The 20514-nt window shown below is 40.9% G+C and overlaps 1 protein-coding gene across 1 annotated transcript in view; it reads right to left on the reverse strand.

Annotated features, from left to right (window-relative positions):
* Positions 1-20514, reverse strand: part of DNAH6 (dynein axonemal heavy chain 6) — a 717942-nt gene that overhangs the window by 252143 nt on the left and 445285 nt on the right. The window contains exons 54-57 of the mRNA XM_077275462.1: positions 16260-16456; positions 3803-4006; positions 3161-3286; positions 157-321 (exon numbers count right to left, since the gene is read on the reverse strand). Coding sequence (XP_077131577.1) covers positions 157-321; positions 3161-3286; positions 3803-4006; positions 16260-16456 — 692 coding nt within the window. The remainder of the gene's footprint in view (positions 1-156; positions 322-3160; positions 3287-3802; positions 4007-16259; positions 16457-20514) is intronic.

A 20514-nucleotide genomic window follows, 5' to 3' on the forward strand; every position in this document is an offset into this window, starting at 1 on the left:
ATGCATATCTATTATACCTTTTCTCTATTATGACCTTTACTAAGTATTACTTTAGTTATCAGAATGCAAAACTTAGCCTGTAGGAAATATTGCTACAAATTAATTCACTCTTAATAATCATCCACTAGATAAATGCATACTGGCTATTTTACTTACCTCGGGAAGATAGTGTGGATTTGGCATTTTAGTTGTCATATAGAACTTAAAATTTTTATCATAATCAATGTCAGAGTCTCCAAGACGAATTAGTGTTCTCCCGCCTGACACAAATGTCTGCTTTAGAAGAATTGGCTCCAAAGCAGGATCCAAGGTTTCTTTCAACTTTAATGAAAATGTTACAATGTTAACATCATATAACCAAACATGTATCTTAGCCTATACGTAATAGCTATATTAATTATATGTATATAATATATATATATATATATATATATATATATATATATATATATATATATATATATATATACTGTGTAAATGTACTGTGACAAAGTCACTGCTAGAGTGCTGGAGGGGAGATATGTTTCACTGTGCTTAATAGCATCAGTGATATAAAACCCCAAGATTTTCCTCCGTCACACTAAGTGCGGTGAGGGGTTAACAGCTAATTTTTATAATGGGCTTAATTTTATGTGAACATCCATAGAGCGGGTGGGAGGATGTCCCCACCCTAGGGTGTGGTCTGGGGCTTAAGTAACTGGCTTCCAGAGGCAGTAGTTGTTCAGTGTCTGGAAAGGAAACATTCTAGAGCAGAGGTGTCAAACTGCATTCCTCGAGGGCCGCCAACAGGTCATGTTTTCAGGATTTCCTTAGCATTCCACAAGGTGCTGGAATCATTCTGTGCAGGTGATTAAATTATCACCTGTGCAATACAAGGAAATCCTGAAAACATGACCTGTTGGCGGCCCTCGAGGAATGCAGTTTGACACCTCTGTTCTAGAGAACTATACATGTTAGTCCATAGAAAGCTTCACAACTAAGGTCACACTCCAATATCGCAGTGCATAAACAAGCCCTCCACAAGGAAGGGAGAGCAATGTCTATGATAATCAATACTTTTATTTATACTTAAATATTCATACAACAAATAATAAAAAGGATGCCTCTTATTGGAGAACTGTCAAAATTTGCTAACCACTCATTATAAATTGTAAAATTGCCCAAATCTAAATGGTTCCATGGCTTGCTGGTTTATTTAAGTATATTTTCGCTATATCAGGGAATTTCCTTTTTTTAAATTAAGCTGTGGTATTGTCATCAAAGGGGTTTCCATACTTTCAAATAGAAGCTGGAGCAGCAATCAAATATAATTAAACCAATTTGCCTGGATTGCCATACAATTTTTAAATCACCCACTCTAGATTCCACACTGCCAATGAAAGGGGTTGTTCACGTGAAGCTGTGAAATACTTAAAATAACAAGCACAGCAGGTCCTGACCCTTCACGGGTTCAGGGCCAGCTCCCCTCAGCTGCTCCGGTCTCAGTGTTTTGGCGGTAGTGATGATGTCACGCCAACAGTGTGCAGCATTGGCCAATCATTGAGCTTAGCGGCTCGTGCGGTCTACCTCGGCACAGCAAAGTTGTAGCTGTGATGCGCGCTGTTGTTGTGACATCAAAGCATCCAAAACACCAAAAGTAGGGCAGTGGCGGGAAGGATGAGTACTTATTGTGTTATTTACTTTTACAATGTTTGGGGGTTGAATATCCTGAAAGGGGACAATACCTTCAAAATAATGAATCCTATAAGAATGGCATTCTCTGACTCAGAAACCTCATCTTCTAGGCTACAAACTTTATCCGAAAATATACTTTAAGTTAAAGCACACAAATACACTAGAAATAACAGTTTAAATGTAAAGAACATTTACTATAGCAAAGATCAAAGACATGATTTATTTTGGTAAATCAATAATACAAAATGAGGCAATTTATAAAAGTTAACAATACAATGTCAAGAATAAAGGCTAGTTAACTACAAATTATGCAAAGGCAAGGCACAGCATACTAATTGAAATTAAGATGACCCTTGGAGATTGGCCCCTACAGCTAATTCTGTCCTGTAAGGTATGCTTATCAAGGGATTTTACTAGATGCAGGTAAGTAACAAATACAGTACATTCAATTAAAAGGCTCGGTGCTATTCATTTCAATTACACTGAATTGCTCCAGAAACAAGCTTTGGCTTATTGCGTTCAACTTCAGAGGTTTACAATGAAAAAAAGAGACGAACCAACATCATGAATGACATACACACCAGCATAATCTATCTGCATTAATTATAGGCAAAACTTCTATATCTTCAAAACCTAAGGGGTTGGCCATTTTATCTCTATTTTCACAGATGTGTGATTTGTGGCACTTATTCATATATATAAGTTGTACGGGATCTCCTCCTGTACCTGTTAGTACAACCTTTCCTATATAACGGACAGCTCTCCTGCTTTCAGTTGGAGGATGCTTATGAACAGGTCAAATGACCCTCCATCAACTGACCCAAATGAATCCTTTGTAAAACTGATGCAAAAAGATGCAAATTAAAACAAGCATATCTGTTGTTGTTTTTTAACTTATACATTGCACTAATTAGAATTTCTTTTTAAAGAGTAATTTTTTTTAAAAGACAAGAAAGAGGAGTATTTTTTTCTAAGTAAAAAAATGTAGAAAAAATAGATGCAAACATATAACAATAGTTCCATAAACTGCAATGTTCTAAAAAAATGTTTTACGTCTGTTTTTTTTTTTTTTTTTTTTAAATGATGAAAAAGAGTATCAGACTGGGAAAAAAAACTAACTGAAATGGATAAGTGAACAAACATATATTAAAGATGCCGATTTGACATATCTTTCTCCCTTTATGTTGCATGTAATTACAAGCAAATCTGTTTAATACAACTTTTAACTGAATAAATGGATTCAACCAAGTACACCTCAAGCACGTTGTGGGCAACAAGGCTTACAAGTAATGTCTTGTCGCCAACACATTAGTGAAAATAAAGAAAAGCGTCAACTCCTTTAATAATATAAATTAGAAAGGTTTTTCAATCAAAATAGCCCATGGATAGACAACCGTTTTTGTTTCTTTAAATTCTGGACAACCACTTTAACAATGGACAACTATAGATAAAGTCACATAAAAGAACATAAGATATACGTACTTACCTCTTCTAACAGCACAGGCAGACCAAGCCTAATAGCATTCTCCAAAGTCCGAAGGAAACCAGCATCAGTCAGCTTAATTATCTTCAAGCCATTCTTGGTTTCTTTGTTTCTGATCCAACGATTGGCCTAATGTCAAGATTAGACTTTGATTATGTTCTAGTTAATAGTCTCGATGAGCTTTTTGCTATACCTGCTATTCCCATCTCAATAGGAATATAGTAGAAAGTGCAACATTTGATTTTTTACTATAAGAGGAAAGAATAAACCTTAGATCTCGCTAATGTGTTCCCTCACCAGCAGTGTCAGGCTTGGGAGTATCTGACTGTAGTGTCATGGGGGCACCATCAAAAACACAAGAAAAATGTCGGCCTCCGTAATTACTCATAATTTCTTATATGTTACATGCTGCTGGTTCTGAAAACCTATAGGTGATGGAGCATACGTAACTATTTTCCCCATGGATTCCCATAATATCCTCAAAGTGCCTACAGGTACAGCCTGGACGTAATGATTTCTATGACCATTGTATTCGGGATCCTAGTGACATGAGTCTCATATATAGCCATTTACAGGGTACTTAGAATAGATTGCTGCAATACACATTTTTTTTCCGGGGGGGGGAATAAAGTTTATGTATAATACCTGATCTTGTGGATCGATCATTAAGGGCCAACGTCTTCCACGAGTCACAAGGATGCCATTTTCAGTTGAGACAAGATCTCGAGGTAAGCCATCTGTATTCCATTGTCGAATTTCATAGGCATCACCCAAAATATTTATCAGGCTGAAATTTGGACTTATAGGAATTTCAAGTTCTTGACATTTTTTAATCCAACACTCTATAAGCTTGATGAAAGAAGCAAATAAGATAAGGCATACTGTATATACAGTACCAATAATAATGCTGTATTTGACATTATAAACATCAACAATACTGTTATAAGTTATAATATTATGAACGATTGTATAATTACATTTATTTTCAGGATTGCAAGGTGGAGGCATGAGGCTGTGGAGGAAATCACCGAAATATTAACATTAAGGCTTAGTTCACACTGAGCATTTTTTGCTGCATTTTTTTCTGCATTTTTTTCTGCAACAAAACCTGAGTGCTTGGCAGGAAAGAAGCTGCAGCAAAAATGCAGGGTTTTGCTGTGTTTTTTGCAGCGTTTTTGGTGTGTTTTTTTCATGCGTTTTTTTTCACATTCAATTCAGTGGGTTAAAAATGCTGAAAGAAGTGACATGCTCTATGTCCAAAAACACAGCAAAGCACAAAGTCCTGATGACAATAAAACCAAGCTGTGTGCATGAGATTTCTGAAACTCATAGACATAGCTGGTACTGTCAAATGCAGCTGAAAATTAGAATAAAAAAGCAACAAAAATGCCTAGTGTGAACTTAGCCTTACTATTATTTTTAATGAGGACCTGTCACTTGCTAATAAACCAAGTGAAGTATCTTGTAAAAATCTCTGAGCTCTCCTAATTTTGATGCTCTTTTCCATTTTGTGTTGTGCCACTCCATTGCAGAGATATTCACATTTGTGGCTTTAGTAACACAATACTGTATGTGAAATCTCTGCTTGTAGTTCATTTGGGTGTTTCTCCACAGCCTTCTCTGGGGACATGCACGAATTCTAGACACTGACAATCAAAGGGTCTAGAAGGGAGGGGTGATTAGCAGCATCTGTGAGGGAGAAGTGAAAAACCATGCACCCAGAGAAGACGCTGAGCCAATGCCCAGCTGAACTTCAAGCAGAGATTTCACATACTGCGATCTTAAACAAAACCAACATTAATATCTCTGCAATGGAGCGATGCAACACAAAATGGAAAAGAATTGCAGAATCTGGGTTTTTACGATGTGTATTACTCATTTTTGTGCTGTTCATTTGACGAGGTTATACATACATGTAATACAATATATAAAATACTATCAAGTACAATAAACAAAGAGTGACAGACTAGTACAGAGTGGAAGAGGATCCTGACCTGAAAGGCTCCTCCACTTGGACCTCCATCTCCTGCTTCAAGATTTTTTTTTATTCTATGGTATTTTTAGTCATTTTCCTATTCATATTTGTTTGCAGGGCAATTGTCCTGCTTTTACTCACAATTTGCTTCCTTCTGCAGCTTCCTAGCCCTTACTACGACCATTTTACAACCATTATACAGCACCAAAGTTCTGGTCCCCATTGACTTATATGGCGTTCAGGCCCGGGGTCAAGTGGGAGTACCTAAGACAAACTTTGGAATCAAGTTTGGCCGAACTTGACAAACCTGAATTTCCATGGGTCTGCTCACCCCTACTTATAATACCAATACTGCTGAACCTTCCTGAGGGGAGAGAGCAGACTTATTTAAGTTTGTTGTCAAACCATCAAGTCTATATCAGCATCAATAATATACTACAGCCATATGAATTTTATATGTTTTACATTATTTGGATTATTTAAGATAAAGGACTCAGCAAACCAGATTCTACCTTCATAAAAGAGTGTACATTATTAATAAAGTCTGATGCTATTTCTTTAGATATGACAACAGAAGAAAAGCATGATAGCCAAAGGGAAACCCATAAAGGTAGTTATAAATTATGTGAAGTCTGTTAGAGCCTTGGGGAGTTGAGAAGAAAGCTGCAGAAGTGAAGCGTGGAATGAAAAACAAGTAATGTCTGAAACCTTAGTCCTATGGACATCGCTATAACATCCCCTAAATAAGAACAAGTAACAGCATAGAAGCACTCGCTGTGGCTTAAAGGGGTTGAATAGATGGAAAAATCTTCTTCAAATATGCTCAAAATTACAATTTATTTAACGTTATTAATATTATTTTAATTCAAGCCCTATTGTCCTGATTCTAGAGCTGATCCCACTGCACTTCCAATTTGTTCTGCTACAGAAGGAAAGCTTTGTCCTATTCACTGTGTCAGTACGTTACTGGTAATGAAGGAGGCTTGCTGATTGGCTCCTTTCAACTAACTAAGCCAACTCCATTCTCTGAGACAGCTAACAAAATGACCGAGAAGGGGACTGTCTTAGCTAATGAACTGATACTAACAGCCAGTACCATTCAGCCACATCACAAGTCATGTGCCAATGCAGCAAGTGAAAAGGTGGTTGCTTTGAACCCAGAATTTTTTGGTAGAAGAGTGGGGTTGAAATTATAACAAAAAAAATAAATTAGTTAAATTTGCATTTTATACACAATTTTTCTGGCTGGACAACCCATTTAAAGCCAGTTTAGAAAAAAATGCTAAAAATGACTAACCGGTCATATACAGTATCATCATAGTACACTTAGCACTAGCAGAAATCAATGCACTGTACAGGTGGAGAAAAGTACAGTACACATAGCACTGGTAGAAATCAGTACAGTGCACAGGTAGAGAGCAGTACAATACATGTAGCACAGGAAGAAATCAGTACAGTGCACAGGTAGAGAGCAGTACAATAGATGTAGCACAGGAATAAATCAGTACAGTGCACAGGTAGAGAGCAGTACAATACATGTAGCACTGGTAGAAATCAGTACAGTGCACAGGTAGAGAGCAGTACAATACATGTAGCACAGGAAGAAATCAGTACAGTGCACAGGTAGAGAGCAGTACAATACACGTAGCACTGGTGGAAATAAGTACAGTGCACAGGTAGAGAGCAGTACAATACATGTAGCACAGGAAGAAATCAGTACAGTGCACAGGTAGAGAGCAGTACAACACATGTAGCACAGGAAGAAATCAGTACAGTGCACAGGTAGAGAGCAGTACAACACATGTAGCACTGGTAGAAATCAGTACAGTGCACAGGTAGAGAGCAGTACAACACATGTAGCACAGGAAGAAATCAGTACAGTGCACAGGTAGAGAGCAGTACAACACATGTAGCACAGGAAGAAATCAGTACAGTGCACAGGTAGAGAGCAGTACAACACATGTAGCACTGGTAGAAATCAGTACAGTGCACAGGTAGAGAGCAGTACAACACATGTAGCACAGGAAGAAATCAGTACAGTGCACAGGTAGAGAGCAGTACAACACATGTAGCACTGGTAGAAATCAGTACAGTGCACAGGTAGAGAGCAGTACAATACATGTAGCACAGGAAGAAATCAGTACAGTGCACAGGTAGAGAGGAGTACAATACATGTAGCACAGGAAGAAATCAGTACAGTGCACAGGTAGAGAGGAGTACAATACATGTAGCACAGGAAGAAATCAGTACAGTGCACAGGTAGAGAGCAGTACAATACATGTAGCACAGGAAGAAATCAGTACAGTGCACAGGTAGAGAGCAGTACAACACATGTAGCACTGGTAGACTTCAGTACAGTGCACAGGTAGAGAGCAGTACAATACATGTAGCACAGGAAGAAATCAGTACAGTGCACAGGTAGAGAGCAGTACAACACATGTAGCACTGGTAGAAATCAGTACAGTGCACAGGTAGAGAGCAGTACAACACATGTAGCACAGGAAGAAATCAGTACAGTGCACAGGTAGAGAGGAGTACAACACATGTAGCACTGGTAGAAATCAGTACAGCGCACAGGTAGAGAGCAGTACAACACATGTAGCACAGGAAGAAATCAGTACAGTGCACAGGTAGAGAGCAGTACAATACATGTAGCACAGGAAGAAATCAGTACAGTGCACAGGTAGAGAGGAGTACAATACATGTAGCACAGGAAGAAATCAGTACAGTGCACAGGTAGAGAGGAGTACAATACATGTAGCACAGGAAGAAATCAGTACAGTGCACAGGTAGAGAGCAGTACAATACATGTAGCACAGGAAGAAATCAGTACAGTGCACAGGTAGAGAGCAGTACAACACATGTAGCACTGGTAGACTTCAGTACAGTGCACAGGTAGAGAGCAGTACAATACATGTAGCACAGGAAGAAATCAGTACAGTGCACAGGTAGAGAGCAGTACAACACATGTAGCACTGGTAGAAATCAGTACAGTGCACAGGTAGAGAGCAGTACAACACATGTAGCACAGGAAGAAATCAGTACAGTGCACAGGTAGAGAGCAGTACAACACATGTAGCACTGGTAGAAATCAGTACAGCGCACAGGTAGAGAGCAGTACAACACATGTAGCACAGGAAGAAATCAGTACAGTGCACAGGTAGAGAGCAGTACAATACATGTAGCACAGGAAGAAATCAGTACAGTGCACAGGTAGAGAGCAGTACAACACATGTAGCACTGGTAGAAATCAGTACAGTGCATAGGTAGAGAGCAGTACCGTGCTGTAAAGCATGGAGGAAAAGTGAGACATGTTTGACTTGGAGAAACAATTCTATTTTGTCCACTTTTGTTTTAGGAATGAAAGTCCCTTTGATCCAGCATGATATCAGGTTATTATTGAGGATTACGGTATGTTATGTGCAAATCGTCTCTTCAGAGAGGAAGAGGACTCGCACTCTAGTGCCACCTATTGGAAGCAGCAATCCTAACCTTGCTTAACATCTCCACATGCTTAACATGTCACTCTCCGCAAGGAGAAACAATACTTCTTGAATCCATTGTTATGTGGTAATTTATCACAGTGTCTCAAAGATGAACTATTAAGAGTCTTTTTTGGAGAGTCACAGTACAACTCTTATGCTTAAATATAAAACATCATATGTTATGTGGTAAATGCACCTTTGATCAGTAGTTCACCCTGGCACCTCCAGCTAACAGATAGTTTTGTAAAGGAAAGCTACAGCCGCCATGTAATTTTACATAGAGACTCACATGAATGGCCGTCCGTGGAAAACAAGGGCAGTACAAGGCTGCCACAGCGGGAGCTCCTCCTACAGAGACTCTGAGGGTAGAGGGCTCTGATGTTTGATATTTTAGTTTTAGATATATAAATGTATAAGTAAATCAACAGAAACGCAAGACTTTTATGGCATCCAAAATTCTGTAAATTTACCATTGTGACACTTCATGTTGTGTTATTAAATGCTATTCCTATTAAAAGATATAGTATCCTCACTGTAAAATCTTGGGTGTAGTCAAACAAAGAATCTCATTTATGGTTTTTTAGGCTTTATTGATGGTGTCACATAAATTATTAAACGAGCAGAAAGCTGACATATTTGAAAGAGTAATCTTCAAAATATCATTGAAGTAATAAGTCACAGTGTGGCTGCTGTGGGTAGGATCCATATTCTCAGGTCCTGTAGTGATGTTTAACGCTTCATGAGCTCAGCCCAAGAGTAGGACATCAAACCTAGCCTAGGGAGATTCCAATGTGACTGGGATGGATCTCAGCCTCACTACATGCCTCACTAACCAAAGGGAGCAGAACCGCAATGTATAACTCATCCCAGAGTGGCTGAAATACCAGGGAATATATTCAAACATTTAATAAAAGATGAATGCATCTTATAGGATTAAATATGAAGATGGTGATCATTGCTGAAGGAGAGATTTCAGTAGAAACAACCCATGAAACACTTGAAAATATAACTCCATGTAACACTACAACAAATCGATCTGCACAATCTTAGGGTTGGTGTCAACTTACATTAAACAGATTTTTCTGAGCAATTTGGGGGTGGAAAAGGGTGGGACATAAAACATCCAGCAATTTAGGAATTGGGATTCAAATCTCAGCATCTATTGACTTGCTAAATGGACTGCAAGCTTAGGCGCTTCCATCACTGAGGGCCTAATTAACCATGAAAATAATGAAAAGTGTCTAATGAAAAACTGTTCTTATTGCCTATTAAAAGCAATCAACAGTCCAGAGTGGATGATAACCCCCCACACCCTTTCTCTCTAATGTCCTTATGCCCTAAAGGAACATATAGACAGGGGATATCTTACTGGAAAATATTGAATATAGCATAAAATCTAAAAAGCTTGCAGTGATAGAAGAAGCATTGTAAGTCATGGGGTTAATTTACATGTGTGTTCATACATGCTATATTACTTTCAGTGGTGCAACACTAATAGCAGCAGACCACGCGAGTGCTATGGGGCCCCAATTGCATCAATGTTTACCCCCACCTGAAAATTTCAACAATATCTGCAGTCTTGGGAAACAGATACAGTTGAAAGCATTGGTGAAGCTGGAAACCGTTTGTTCCCTCTTCCTATACTGAACGTGTGTGTCTGAGACACCATATAGCAGGCACAATTACATCCTTAGATAATGACGGCTGCATGAAACCTCATTCCACATCCTGCAGGGACTGGAGCAGCTTATTAGGTAGGATGGGGCCAGGTGAATATTTTCTATTTTTTATTTTATTAGTCAGTACTAGGAGAGGGATGTGTCACTCAGCATCATACTGTGTGGTGGTGACTATAGGGGCATCATACCATGTGGCATATCTGTGGGGGAATTATACTATGTGTTGGACACTTTAGGGGAATCAATGTGTGAAGAAGCTGTGGGTGTCACTATATTGTGTTGGGGGCTCTGGGATCATTATACTGTGGGGGTGTAAAACGGGGCTATTGTACTGTTTGGGTGGCCTTTAGGGCATCATACTGTGTTGAGGACTGTCATACTGTGTGTGGACTATGGATGGCCGACATACAAGGTATAGTCCCCACACAAAGTAAGAGGCCTAAGGGGGCCATCATACTGTGTGGGCAGCTGTGTAAAGGATCATACTGTCTGGGCCATCAAACTGTGTATGTAGTTTTTGGGGCCCATCACATAATGTGTGGTACTGTAGGGGCATGATACTGTGTGTGGGGCTGTTGGGGTATTATACTGTGGTAAGTGAACTGCAAGGTCATCAGACTGTTTGGTGGGGATTGTTAGGGCATTATAATGTGTGTGCGCCACCTCAGTGTGTAAGGGGATGTTGGGGCCCTCTTACTGTGTAGGAGGACTGAGGGGGCCAACATAGTATGTGAGACACGTGGGGTGCCATCATATAGTGTGTGTGTGTGTGTGTGTGTGTGTGTGTTTGTGTGTGTGTGTGTGTGTGTGTGTGTGTGAAGGGGGAGGGCTGTGGGGGCATTAAACTATGTGGTGGGAACTGTGGGGGTCATCATACTGTGCGTGGGCATGTTGCGGCTATCATCCTGTGTGAGTGTGTGCGGAGGGATTACATGGGCATTATACTGTTTGTGGGAGTGTTACGATACGGATGGAAAATGACTGGAGAAGCATGAACAGAGAAAAGCATGTGCTAGTAAAAGTTCTGGGAAGCAATAAAAGGAGTTGCGGGAACAATCCAGAAAGGAGTAGACACAGTCTAGGTAAGTCAGTTTTCAAGAGCTAGAGACTGGAACTAGACAAAAAACTAGACACAATATTCAAGTAATGAATGAGCGCTCCATGTGGCCGTATGTGGGCCCAAACAGGAAACAAGATGGTTTCCACATATTCAACATTGGCCGGCGATTGCAGAAACATAATAGCAACATCCAGTGGTAGGAAGTGTAAAGGCAAAACAATTTATAAAGGTGAATAATAGCAGACACTAATGGTCAATCTGCAAAAAGACAACAGAATACTGACTGAGGTTCTAGGGGCATTATAGTGTGTGTGGGGGCTGTGGGAGCTAAAATACTGTGTAGGTGCATTTATGATGCCATCATACTGTGTGTGGGCATAATACTGTGGGGAGATCATATTGTGAGGGGGAGCATTTTGTGACCTAGCCTGTCTGCTTATAAATACAACCGTAGGCACAACTATTGGTTGTGGTGCTCAAGTAGGTGCCCAAACCATATAATATTAGAGATAACTTGGCACACACGTGGTGAGATGCAATGAAGATTTAATCAATAAAGGAGAGTACATACAATAGACGTTTCGGTCAATATTAGACCTTCATCAATGTACCTCTCTTAGAGCATTTCAAGCTTATGGGTCACAAAAGGGTTAAGCCCAACTCCTAGTAGAGAGTCAATTAAGAACCGGCCAATTCTGGCACAAGTGGAAGATAAGATGGACGCGGTATCCACCGCTCGTCCAGTGTATTATCTCTAATACTTGCCTGTCTGCTGTGACCCTGTCTGTTAGGCTGGGGTCACACATGCGAGATTGATGCGAGAAACTCGCACGAGTCTCTTGCATCAATACCCACCACTGACGCCAGCACTCGGACTGGAGTTTGCGACTGCATGTATTTCTATGCAGCCGCATGCTAGAGTCCCGAGTGCTGGCGGCAGTGCCGGGTATTGATGCGAGAGACTCGTGCGAGTTTCTCGCATCACACTCGCAAGTGTGACCCAGGCCTTAGGCATATTTTTTATTTTGGATTATGATTATTTCTATATATAACTCTAATTATATTTACTATACATCTACTATATAATTGTCTAAGGGTCACTTCCGTCTTTCTGTCCTTCTGTCTGTCTGTAACGGAAATCCCAAGTCGCTGATTGGTCGCGGCAAAACAGCCACGACCAATCAGCGATGGGCACAGGCAAAATGGCCGCTCCTTACTCCCCGCAGTCAGTGCCTGCTCCATAATCCCCTCCAGTCAGCGCTCACACAGGGTTAATGGCAGAGTTAGTGGACCGCGTTATGCCGCAGTGTAACGCACTACGTTAACGCTGCTATTAACCCTGTGTGACCAACTTTTTACTATTGATGCTGCCTATGCAGCATCAATAGTAAAAAGATCTAATGTTAAAAAAATAAAAAAAATAAAAAATAGTTATATGCTCACCGTCCATTGGCCCCCCGGATAAGGAACAGGCCTTTCCCGCTCCTCGCGACGCTCCGGTGACCGCTCCATGCATTGCGATCTCGCGAGATGATGACATAGCGGTCTCGCGAGCCCGCTACGTCATCATCTCGTGAGACCGCAATGCAGTCTTGGGACCGGAGCGTGCAAGAAGCATCGGTAAACACTTTGCCTGCTTCCGGGGGCCAACGGAAGGTGAGTATATAACTATTTTTTATTTTAATACTTTTTTTTCAACAGGGATATGATGCCCACATTGCTATATACTACGTGGGCTATGCAATATACTACGTGGGCTGTGCAATATACTACGTGGGCTGTGCAATGTACTACGTGGGCTGTGCAATGTGCTACGTGGGCTGTTGTTGTGAATTCCGTTCTCGGACTCCCTCCTGTGGTCATGAATGGTACTTTGGTTAGTTCTGCTCTTGGACTCCCTCTGGTGGCTTTGAGCGGAACTGCTGGTCACTGAGGTTGGCTTTGTCAGCTGCTCTCGTTTATTGCTATGCTGGCTTCCCTATTTAACTCCACTCAGATCGTTACTTCATGCCAGCTGTCAATGTTTCAGTATTGGTTCAGATCTCTCTTGGACTTCTCTGAGGACCTGTCTACTCCAGCAGAAGCTAAGTCTTTGCTAGTTCATTTGTTGTTACTGCTTCCTGAATATATTTCTTAGTACTGCTAATTTCTAGTCCAGCTTGCTATCATGATATTCCCTTGCTAGCTGGAAGCTCTGGGGGTGCAGAGTGGCACCTCCACACCGTGAGTCGGTGTGGGGAGTCTTTTTGCTTACTCTGTGTGGTTTTTTGTAGTCTTTTGTGCTGACCGCATAGTTCCCTTTTCTATCCTCTGACTATTTAGTGAAGTCTGGCCTCCTTTGCTAAAACCTGTTTCATTCCTGTGTTTGTGACTTTCCTCTTAACTCACAGTCAATATATGTGGGGGGCTGCCTTTACCTTTGGGGAATTTCTCTGAGGCAAGGTTAGGCTTCTATTTCTATCTTTAGGGGTAGTTAGCTCTTAGGCTGTGAAGAGGCGTCTAGGGAGAGTTAGGTACGCTCCACGGCTATTTCTAGTGTGTGTGATAGGAGTAGGGTTTGCGGTCAGCAGAGTTCCCACTTCCCAGAGCTAGTTCCGATTTTGAGTTTACTCATCAGGTCATTCCGGGTGCTCCTAACCACCAGGTCCATAATAGGCTGTGCTATATACTACGTGGGCTGTGCAATGTACTACATGGGCTGTGCAATGTACTACATGGACTGTGCAATGTACTACATGGGCTGTGCAATGTACTACATGGGCTGTGCAATGTACTATGTGGGCTGTGCAATATACTACGTGGGCTGTGCAATGTACTACGTGGGCTGGGCAATATACTACATGGGCTGTGCAATATACTACGTGGGCTGTGCAATGTACTACATGGGCTGTGCAATATACTACGTGGGCTGTGCAATGTACTACGTGAGCTGTGCAATGAACTACGTGGGCTGTGCAATATACTATGTGGGCTGTGCAATGTACTACGTGTGCTGTGCAATGTACTACGTGGGTTGGGCAATGTACATCGTGGGCTGTGCAATGTACTACGTACTACGTAGGCTGTGCTATATGCTATGTGGCTGTGCAATATACTACGTGGCTGGGCAATATACTACGTGGGCTGTGCTATATACTACGTGGGCTGTTATATACTACGTGGCCTGTGTTATGCACTATGTGGGCTGTGTTATATACTGAGTGCGTGGGCTGTTATATACTACGTGAGCTGTGTTATATGCTACATGGGCTGTGTTATACACTACGTGGGCTGTGTTATACACTACGTGGGCTGTGTTATACACTACGTGGGCTGTGTTATATACTGCGTGCGTGGGCTGTTATATACTACATGAGCTGTGTTATATGCTACGTGGGCTGTTATAAACTAAGTGGCTGTGTTATATGCAATGTGGGCTATTATACACTCCGTGGGCTGTGCTATATACTACGTGGCTGTGCTATATACTCCATGGGCTGTGCTATATACTCCGTGGGCTGTGCTATATACTCCGTGGGCTGTGCTATACTGTATACTACGTGGCTGTGCTATATACTACGTGGCTGTGCAATATACTACGTGGCTGCGTTATATACTACATGGCTGTGTTATGTACTATGTGGCTGTGCTATTTACTACGTGGGATGTTATATACTACATGGCTGTACTATATACTACGTGGCCTGCCACGAACAATCAGTGACAGGCGCAGTCCGGCCGCAAATTGGCGCGGGATTTTAACCACGCTTCGCTAATTGGTCGCGGCCAGCCGAATCCTGTGTATAAATAGCATTATTCTAAAATCTTCATAAATAAACTACATACATATTCTAGAATACTCGATGCGTTAGAATCGGGCTACCATCTAGTACAAATATATTTGTGTTGATATTTGCATTCCTACATCATTTAAATGGAAATCTAAAGGATATATACCATATTCTTCAGACTATAAGATGCACTTTTTTCCCCAAACATTTTTGGGGAAAATGGGGTGTGTTTTATAGTTAGAATATACTTACAAATAGCCTGTCGGCAGTCCAGGTCTGATGCTGCAGCCTCCATTCCCAGACTGGCTCTCTGTTGCAGCGGTGGCCTGTTGGGTGGCAGTACTCTGTGGGACGGTAGTGGTGCTCTGTGGGACAGGGCGGCGGTGGCCTGTGGCATGGCGGGGTTCCGCTGGCATTTTGGGAATGCACGGAGGCCCGTACAGATCCATTCCTCCGGGAAAATAGCCGCCGAGGGTGGCGCACGCTCAGATTCAGATCTCGGAGATCTCGTCCCCCCTGATGCCACTGCATCGCAGAAATAGATCTGTGCGGGCCTCTGGGCATTCACGAAATGCCGGTGGAGCCCCACCACCCCACAGACCACCACTGCCCCATTCCATAGAGCACCACCGCCGCCTCACAGGTCACCGCCGCCCCCACTCCACAGGCCACCGCAGCCCCACAGGCCACCGCAACCCCACAGGCCACCACAGCCCCACAGGTCACCCCAGCCCCACAGTGCACCCCAGCCCCACAGAGCACCACCACCCCATAGAGCACCTGTTGGAAAATGCCGGCAGAGCCCCGCCACTCCACAGTGCAGCACCACAGAGCATCACCATCGCACCAGCATGGGATGGGATTTCCTGAAGACCACCACACAAGCATGGACCACCGAACAACCCCTGCTGTGACCACGCCTCCATCTGTGCCGAAACCCCCCCGGTAAGCTGAATTTGTACTGTAAGACGGACCCCCATTTAACACATTTTTTTTCCCTAGTTTCCTTCTGAAAACATGGGGTGCATCTTATGGTCTGGTGCGTCTTATAGTCTGAAAAATACAGTAATTGTTTCATAAAGTACAATAACTTTCTTGAACCTATGGGAAATGAGGCAACAAAATATGCTTACCAGTTGTCTATACACAGCAGTAAAAGCACCAAAATAGGCAACACATGCAGCAGCAATGAAAACATTTCCGATAACATTTGAGATCTCTTCTTGAAAACTCTCAATGCTTTCTTTCCACCGAACCTGTTCATCACTTAGTGCTGCTGTCAGCTTTCCTGCCCGGTTAAGTCGTGCTTGTGTGAGGGCCATGGTTTTTGCTGAAACAAAGAATATAAGCCTTTAAATTAACACAAATTATTTAGAAAATAGAAATACATAAATAATGAAAATGAATTCTTAAATATAATGAAAATAATTTCTTAATTTTATAAATAACTATTATCTTAGAAAAAGTATCAGGCAATAGTAAAAGTATGTTCATGTGTAGCATTTCAATGTGTTTTTTTCTGCATGAAAAATTAAGCCTCAAGACAGAAAACCACAGCAGAAATTACGAAGTGGGGGGTTTTATGCATTTTTTATGTGTTTTCAGTGTGTTTTTATGTGTTTTTTGTGCTGAGCCATTTTGATTTTAATGTGGAAAATCTTAAATACACTGAAACCAATTTTTAAAAACAGGTAAAAAAAATCCAAGTAATTACACATTATGTGAATAATACCATACAACTCATTCCTTTTGCTATTAATGGAAAATTGTTTTTTTTCTCCACACTGAAAAAATGGATTAAGAACGCTAAGGCTATGTGCACACGTTGCTAAATTGTTGCGGAAATTTCAGCAGCAATTCTACAATTCCCTGCCGCGGGTAAAACACAAGCGGAATTGGCATGCGTATAACCGCTAAACTCTATCGTTTTGCAAGCGTAATTAGCTTGCAGAATGCTAGCATTTTCCAAGCCATCTGTAGCATCGCTTGGAAAAATTATTGACAGGTTGGTCACACTTGTCAAGCATAGTGTGACCAACTTTTTACTATTGATGCTGCCTATGCAGCATCAACAGTAAAAAGATATAATGTTAAAAATAATTTAAAAAATTAAAAATCGTGATATTCTCACCTTCCGGCGACCCCTGCAGCCTTCCCGTTCCTCGTGATGCTCCCGGCAGCTCCTGTTCCCAGTGATGCCTCGCGACAATGACCCCAGATGATGTAGCATCACGCGAGACCGCTCACAGGTCATTGTCACAAGGCATCACTGGGAACGGGAGCTGCCGGGAGCATCGCGAGGATCAGGAAGGCTGGAACTACAACTACAACTCACTCAGATGTATTAATACTAATTAATAAAAAGGTTACTGTCTCCAGATTTCAGCATTGGCCTTAGGCCAAGACAGCTACACATCCGGCTTGTGTATAATACAAAAGAAAGCTTCTTGTGCCAAATAAGTCACTAGTACTGAGTACACCAGTACTGAGTAGTGAGAAGAACCTGCATGATTGGCTCATTTAAACGGCTAAAGCTAAACCCTTTCTCTATTTATGGATTATACTTAACGCAGATAGGACCTGGTTTAGATATTGAAATGAGCCAAAGAGCCTGTCCCCCTTCACATCACTATTCATATGCCGACACAGGAGTGAATTGTATATCTTTCTGTTTTACACACATTAATCATAATTTAGTGATAGCAGATGACTTTTTAAAGGTAGTGTAGGTGGATAACATCTATTATTGTTTTCTGGATGGGATTGTTAACTAATTTCTATCAGTTATTAAATTAAGCATTTTTCTTCCATTCCGCCAAAAATTAAGAGACCACTGCAAAATGTTCAGTTTGTCTGATTTTTCTCTTTATAGGTATATTTTTGATTAAAATGTAAATTGTTCATTTAGTCTATAAACTTCTGACAACAGGTCTCTGAATTTCCAAGCAATAAATTTTGTATTTTTTTTCTGACAAGGAAAAATGGTCAAAATAAAAAAGCAGTGCTTTCAGATCTCAAATAATGCAAAGAAAACAAGTTCAGATTCATTTAGAAACAACAATACTAATGTTTTAACTCAGAAAGAGTTCAGAAATCAATATTTTGTGGAATAATCATGATTTTTAATCACAGCTTTCATGCGCCTTGGCATGTTTTCCACCAGTCTTTCACACTGCTTCTGGCGCAAAAATGTAAGCAGTTCTTCTTTGTTTGATGGCTTGTGACTATCCATCATCCTCTTGATTACATTCCAGAGGTTTTCAATGGGGTTCAGGTCTCGAGATTGGGCTGCCCATGACAGGGTTTTGATGTGGTGATCTCTTAATTTTTGCCAGAGCTGTATATATGGTACAGCCATCACAGCTATTTCATGGCTAGCTATTATGTCATTATATTACATGTGTTTACATATTTACATGAATGGAGGTAGAGTTTTTTTTGGTGGGAGAGAAATAGTTTCTTGGAACCTCCCTGATTTTTCCTGAAGCAGCTTCACCTAGGAAGACTTGCATACTAAAGATGCTGTGTGATCACCCCATCACAGATATATATATATATATGTATATATATATATATATATATATATATATATATATATATATATATATATATATATATATACAGCTCTGGCAAAAATTAAGAGACCACCACATCAAAACCCTGTCATGGGCCGCCCAATCTCCAGACTTGAACCCCATTGAAAGCCTCTGGAATGTAATCAAGAGGATGATGGATAGTCACAAGCCATCAAACAAAGGAGAACTGCTTACGTTTTTGCTCCAGAAGCAGTGTGAAAGACTGGTGGAAAGCATGCCAAGAAGAATGAAAGATGTGATTAAAAATCATGGTTATTCCACAAAATATTGATTTCTGAACTCTTCCTGAGTTAAACATTAGTATTGCTGCTTCTAAATGATTATGAACTTGTTTTCTTTGCATTACTTGAGATCTGAAAGCACTGTTTTGTTTTTTTTTAAATTGACCACTTTTCTTTGTCAGAAAAAAAATACAAAAGTTATTATTTGGAAATTTAGAGACATGTCATAGGTTTATAGAATAAAAGATCAATTTACATTTTACTCAAAAATATACCTATAAAGAGAAAAATCAGACAAACTGAACATTTTGCAGCGGTCTCGCGCACAGGTGAGGCAGCTCGTCGCAGAGGAAAAGCAGTTTACCTCGGGTCCTGACGGAGAGCACATTTACTTGCATTTAAATCAATTATTATCGGACTTTTACTCTTCATTTGGGGACTCTTTTTGGACACTCTCAAACATATATTTCCCTCTCTGTGGATTTTCTCATATGGAGCGTTATTACAAATACATCTAGGGTGGCATCTAAAAGTTTTGGCACAGCTAAGCTAGATGAAGATGAAATGATCTCTAAAAAGGCTAAAGTTAAAGATGACACATTTCCTTTGCATTTTAGGCAAAAAAAAAAATGTATATATATTTTCATCTTTTACTTTTTAAAAAAGTTGCCATCAATAAGCTTCTTGCACTTATCATCTGGTATTTTCTCCCACTCCTCCTTTGCAGTTTGTTCAAGCTCTTGAATGTTTGCAGAGTTCTATTTCCCAATGGCAGATTTCAGGTCACCCCAAAGATTTTCAATGGGATTGAGGACAGGACTCCTTGCTGGCCATTTTAAAATACTGTATATACTCGAGTATAAGCCAACCCGAGTATAAGCCGACCTCCCACAAAAAACTGGGAAAGCTTAATGACTCGAGTATAAGCCTAGGGTGGAAAATGCAGCAGCTACTGGTAAATGTCAAAAATACAAATAGATACCAATAAAAGTAAAATTAATTGAGACATCAGTAGGTTAAGTGTTTTTGAATATCCATATTGAACCAGGAGCCCCATATAATGCTCCATAAAGTTTATGATGGGCCCCATAAGATGCTCCATATTAAAATATACCCTATATAATGCTGCACAAATGCGGATTATGGCCCCATAAGATACTCCATACAGACATTTGCCCCATATAATGCTGCACAAACATTGATTATGCCCCATAAGATGCTCCATGTAGACATTTGCCCCATGTAAAGCTGCACAAATATTGATTATGCCCCATAAGATGCTCCATGTAGACATTTGCCCCATATGCTGTTGCTGCGAAAAAAAAAATAAATCACATACTCATCTCTCGTCGCTCAGGCCCCCAGCACTTGCTATATTCACCTGCTCCCTGCTCCACCGCCACCGTCCGCCACTGTGCTTTCCCCATCCTCTGCACTGACTGTTCAGGCAGAGGGCGGCGTGCACACTAATCACGTCATCGCGCCCTCTGACCTGAGCGTCAGTGCAGAGGACAGGGAAGACGGAGCGCGGCCGGAGGCGGTGGAGTGAGGAGCAGGTGAATATCGCACAC

Source organism: Ranitomeya variabilis, chromosome 1, assembly GCF_051348905.1.
Source record: "Ranitomeya variabilis isolate aRanVar5 chromosome 1, aRanVar5.hap1, whole genome shotgun sequence".
In the NCBI taxonomy this organism is placed as follows: Eukaryota; Metazoa; Chordata; class Amphibia; order Anura; family Dendrobatidae; genus Ranitomeya; species Ranitomeya variabilis.